The sequence below is a fragment of the Cariama cristata genome, unplaced genomic scaffold, assembly GCF_000690535.1.
Source record: "Cariama cristata isolate BGI_N322 unplaced genomic scaffold, ASM69053v1 scaffold26143, whole genome shotgun sequence".
NCBI classification, from domain to species: Eukaryota; Metazoa; Chordata; class Aves; order Cariamiformes; family Cariamidae; genus Cariama; species Cariama cristata.
This window is the reverse complement of record NW_009609360.1, coordinates 21,904-26,950: the sequence shown is the minus strand read 5'-3', so window position 1 is coordinate 26,950 and position 5,047 is coordinate 21,904. Positions and strand designations below refer to the sequence as shown.

General features: G+C 43.5%; 1 protein-coding gene across 1 annotated transcript in view; it reads right to left on the bottom strand.

The window, feature by feature from the left end:
- Window positions 1–1,219: 1,219 nt before the first annotated feature.
- The window catches only part of WDR66 (WD repeat domain 66), a 19,525-nt gene continuing 15,697 nt past the window's right edge, over window positions 1,220–5,047 (bottom strand). Inside the window, 3 exon segments of the mRNA XM_009697527.1 lie at window positions 1,220–1,335; window positions 2,259–2,360; window positions 3,580–3,808. Of these exon segments, the coding sequence (XP_009695829.1) occupies window positions 1,220–1,335; window positions 2,259–2,360; window positions 3,580–3,808 (447 nt within the window).

The following is a 5,047-nucleotide window of genomic DNA, read 5'->3' as shown; positions in this document are numbered from 1 at the left end:
AGTGGCAACCCTGTCCAGCCCTGGTGCACGTCGATGTGACACTATTGCAGAGCTTGAGCGTGGGGATTGGCTCTGCTTCCTCTTAAGCAAAACGTCTGCCTCCTTAAACAGGATACTTAACAAATCCATAATATGCAGATTATTTTTTTTTCATGGTGGTGGTAACGTCTCTCAGCTGCCTAAAATAATTCCAGTAATTTTCATGGAATTGGACTGCTTCTAGGTAGCAGAGGATCTGCTCCGACACAGATTCATGGAAGTCCATGAACATACACAGTAAATGGGCAGGGAGTTACACACAAAGTGATGCTCTGCAGAAAATTTCCCGTCACATAGCTGCTGTAGTCTGGTCACGGTACCGCTGGACTCCTTCATTAACCGGAATCTAGCGCACACCTTGCTGTTTGTACTAATTGTACAATCACAGATACTCTCCGAGTACATAACAGCAATCTCTGTTTAAAAAACATTGCCACTGAAGGGAATGCTTCTTAAGGGCCTACATTATTATTCAAATTGATGCTGAGGATGATGTAAAGAAGGAAGTGTGTTCAACAGCACTTCACTGATCTTTCTACAGCAACTTATATCAGCCTCATTATGCTGTTTATACAAACACAGTAAGATGCCGTCCCATTGGTATTACTCTACTAATTGGAACTGCTACTTTCAGAAAGAAAAAGTAAGTTTTAAAGGCCAAAATAGAAACCTGGTTTTAATGTATAACACAGCATTCCTTTCTTCACTGAGGCCCGTTGGATTTATAATTACAAATCCATTCTAACCTATCCAAGCATTTTGTACACTACATTTATCAATGTATTTAATCAATACAATACTTTTACGTTGCTCTTTTACTGTCAGGTTTCACAAATAAACGTTGTCTTAAGGTAATGAAAATAGACTGCATCGGGCATAAACCCACCTGAAATTAATTCTAGGAAGGTTCCAGCCAAGGAAGGGGTGGCCAATGCAAGAAACTACTGCTTCATTCTTTACAGCTACCCTTCCCTACATAGGTTTGATCTCGTAGGTTTGTGGCATGTGCTAAACTAGGGGCTTATTCTAGAGTTTGATTAGTAAGAAACTAGGTGACCTTTACTTTGTAATAAACACAAAATACAAATTTTGCAGATATTTAAGGAGAAGAGACTGGAAAGTAGGAACGAGTAGAAAACTTTGCAGTAGCTATGATTCTGAGTCTTCACAGATCAAAGTTTCATCTCTTTCTGTTCGTTTTTTCTGGTTCAGCAATAGGTAAACCAAGAATGTCAGCAGCAAATATCTCTGCTGTGATTTCTGCTGGAATTTCTTCTTCAGTCAAGGCTGCTGCACCTGGAGAGCAGTAACAACACCACAAAACACACAATAGCAATGTAAAAATGGCTTTCCAGATCAGTAAAATTTATAAGCAGCAGTAAGTGGATGGAATGCTTTTAAAAGATGTATGAAGTAATCATGAAAAAGTATTGGTTTACTAGCTCAATACTTTATGCGTTCATATTGGGGATTGAATCTGTCGAATCTGCGAGGCTGTGAGTCTCCCCTTGCAGTAGGTCCCTACCTCAGAAGGGTCAAGGGGCCAACTTTTACACTCTGGTGATTTGATGAGATTTTAGGATCCCAAGGAATCCAGGGATTTCAAAGTTGCTTTGCAGCGCCAGGCAGTTCCCTTCAGGAGCTGCACCTTCACTGCCTGCGGCCCATTGCCGACGGCCCTAACCAGATGCTGTTCTGCACTGATGTGGACTGGGACATGAGTTGTACAAAAACGTGGCACTTACCTGCAGTTCCAATTACAATTGGCTGAAATTAATGGTGTTAATTGGCTGTTCTAGACTGGTGTGGGCTGAGACATAAATTGTAGACAAATGCAGTAGATATCAACAGCTCCATTACAATGGGTATTGCCGCCTGGATGAAATCAATGCTGTAATTTGCATATCGTAGGATTCCTTTTTGTCTGTGGACTGTGGTGTGTAAACCTTCCACTGTGTGTTTCCAATTTCAGTTCCAAGCCAGCAGATAAACAGCAATGTAATCTTGTCAGGTCCCAGTTATATTTCATTGTCCATTTATTTTTAGATACACCCATGCAATTGCTGCATGGATGAAGGACAATCTATAGCTCCATGGCTATTTTTGCAATCCCATCTGAGTGTTTTCGACAGCTCTTGGCCTACCAGGGTAATGAGTTTACAATTTAAATTATTGTGTTTGGGAGCTGAAGTGATTCTGCTTCTGTGCTAATCCTGTACCTGAGGAATCGTAGGTGTCCAGTTCAGATCCTCCTCCCTGAGGACGCCTGCCCAGCAGGGTGGTCAGACACTGCGCCAGCTCGTTCTCTGTCATACGCTCTCCTGTACACAACAAAGCAACACCAGCCTCTTGGGTTACAGCATCGTTAGCACAAAAACTAGAAGGCAACTCGAACAAGAACAGTGTACAAACAAAACAGGACAGTTTGAAAGAGGATTCGACTTCTCTGAGGCAGAGATACACATCGCCAATCGAAACGTGTGATCCCAACACAGGAAAATGTTGATCCTAAGGAAAATTGTTCTTGCATATTGCATTTTGGGGAAAAATATTTATCAAAGGGAGAAATTCTGTTGCAGACGGCTGTTTAGGCTACGTTGCACTTGCAGCGGCTTGAGCTTCTTTTCCCACTTTTTCCCAGGCACAGGGCAGACCACAGTCCGTGTAGCCCCGTGTCCATGGTGGTAGCCATTTCCACACAGAGGGGGAAGAGGAAGGTGCGGGAAAGGCTTGGTCTAGTATCTTGGAGTAACCTGGACATAGCACTTGTTCCCAGTTAGTGGTTGGCTCATGCCCTGAAGCATAAGGTTATAGATCTGTTATGAAACTGTTCTATCTAATGCATCTATTTATGGATGGTCACACCAGCCGTATAACTAACTAACCTTTCTCACACTGCTTGAATCCCTGGTTTCCAAGGATCTTTGTGGCGAGGAGTTTTACCAGGTGATGCACTGAGTAAAACAACATTTCCCTTTACCTGTTTTAATGCTTAGCTGCACTGTTACAGCAGGAACAAGACAATAGAAGTTCGTTATTTACCTCTTTATGGCATCAGCCATCAGCATATTTATACACATTTTTGCAGTGTTCTCCCTGATTCAGCTGAACTAAACCATCCCATCTTTTCAGTCTTTCACACATAGATTCAGTCCAGGACTGACCAATTTCATCCCTCTTTTCTTGTCCCCCTCTTTTTCACTTTTATCCTACCTTTCCGGAAACTGTGTGACTGGAGGAGAGAACAATAATTCAGATAAGGGTATACTGGAAGAAGGATACAATTTGCCAAGATCCATACTCATCATTTGACAGACAAGATACTTCAGGCCAGCAGAGATTTCCAGAGCAGTAAGAGAAGTGCAGCTGAGACAATAGATGTGATTATTCAATTTAAAATCTTAAGACAGGTGGCTCCACATGCCTGCCCTGGTTACCAAGCTATAGTTCCAGATTAATTTTGTGCTGCAGTGAATACGTTCTGAAATTGAAGGCAGAACTAGTGAGCATAAAACTAATATTAGAAAAGAAATAACTCACCTCTGCACTGAAGCAGCAACAGTAAGTCTCCTCTGTCAATAACTTTGTCTCCGTTCTCATTATCATAACCAAGAACCTGAAACGCTCGTTGTATTTTTTTCATTGACAAGCCAAACGCAGGTCGATGATTTATGTAAAGTTTGATAAAATCCCCTAAATCGATTTTTGTCACTTGTTCTCCGGTATCCACATACTTGCTGAATTTTACTTCATTTATTATCTCTTCAATCTAAAGATCAAGGCAAGACGGATTGTTACACAATTTCTTTTTGAAGAGCATCAGGCCAGTTTCCGATCTCATGAATGCTAACATACCATAGTTGTGCATGTTCTGGTACCACGGATGCCATGACCGCATCCCAGTAGTAAGCTAGCACTCAGCAGCTGAGGATGGGCATGGCTAACAGTTACATGCTGGCTGTTACGACAACATTAGGTAAAGACGAGGGTAGCAGTTATGTAGTAATTTTGGATTTCCTCTATTTTCTTACCATAGGCACTTGGTGACTTCGCAGCTGTTACCGGTACCTTTGCCACAGCTGTGTCTCCACTCTGGGGACAGTGGGCAGGCAAACCACAAACCAGTAAATACACCGCCCCGCTACAAAAGTGCATGCATGAAAGTCCCGACGTAACCAAGCTGCACACAGTACGTACACACCCTGGCTGGTATAAGCAATCTTTCCGCCCCTCAATCTGACGTGCATCTGGTGCAGTTCTGCCACTGCGCAAGCCAAATCTGAAATTTGCTCAGCGGGGCTGACATCCTGCACAGTTGGATCACTCACTCTTCTCTCGGGCAAATGGGCAAGTGCTGGATGGTAGAAGTTTTCCTGAAGTCTGGTGCTGTGAGTCAGCCCAGTTGGCAGCTGTGCAGATGTGTGTCCGAAAAGCGGTATCCGCTCCATGCCTTCATTGTACTCGTGCTCCAAGAGGCAGCCCCTTTGGAGATACACGGGCAGCAGAAAAATGCTGGGAGAATTCCCCGTGCCAACACGTACCAAGCCTGCTACTCCCCGGGAAGGGAAGCTGATGCAAGATCTCCCTGGGGAGGACTTTGCATTCAGCCCTGGGCCTTTGTCCTTGTGTCACAAGTTTTTCCACTGAATAAAGCCCGGGGAAGAGGGAAACCTCAGCCTTATATTTTTCCTGTAGTGAATGTCACGCCAGGCAAGAGCAGTCATTTTCACGCAGCTCTGGCTGATCTGGGATTAGGTTTTGTATCAGCCCCACTGAACTACAAAAGAAAAACACCAATTCCCAAAAGCTTTGCTAGTCAGCCCAAGCTGCCTTTTCTCCCTCCTGCTTTTCCTTTATTAAAATACTCTAGAGAGAGATGAACTTTCTCTCTGGATTTTGATACTGTCCTGCCTGCTTCGAGAAGCAGATTGTAGGTTGCCTGGTTTCTCAGCAGCTTAGCACCTCTGCTTCCATGCTTGAAATGCTGTTTTCATTTTAAATTGGGGCG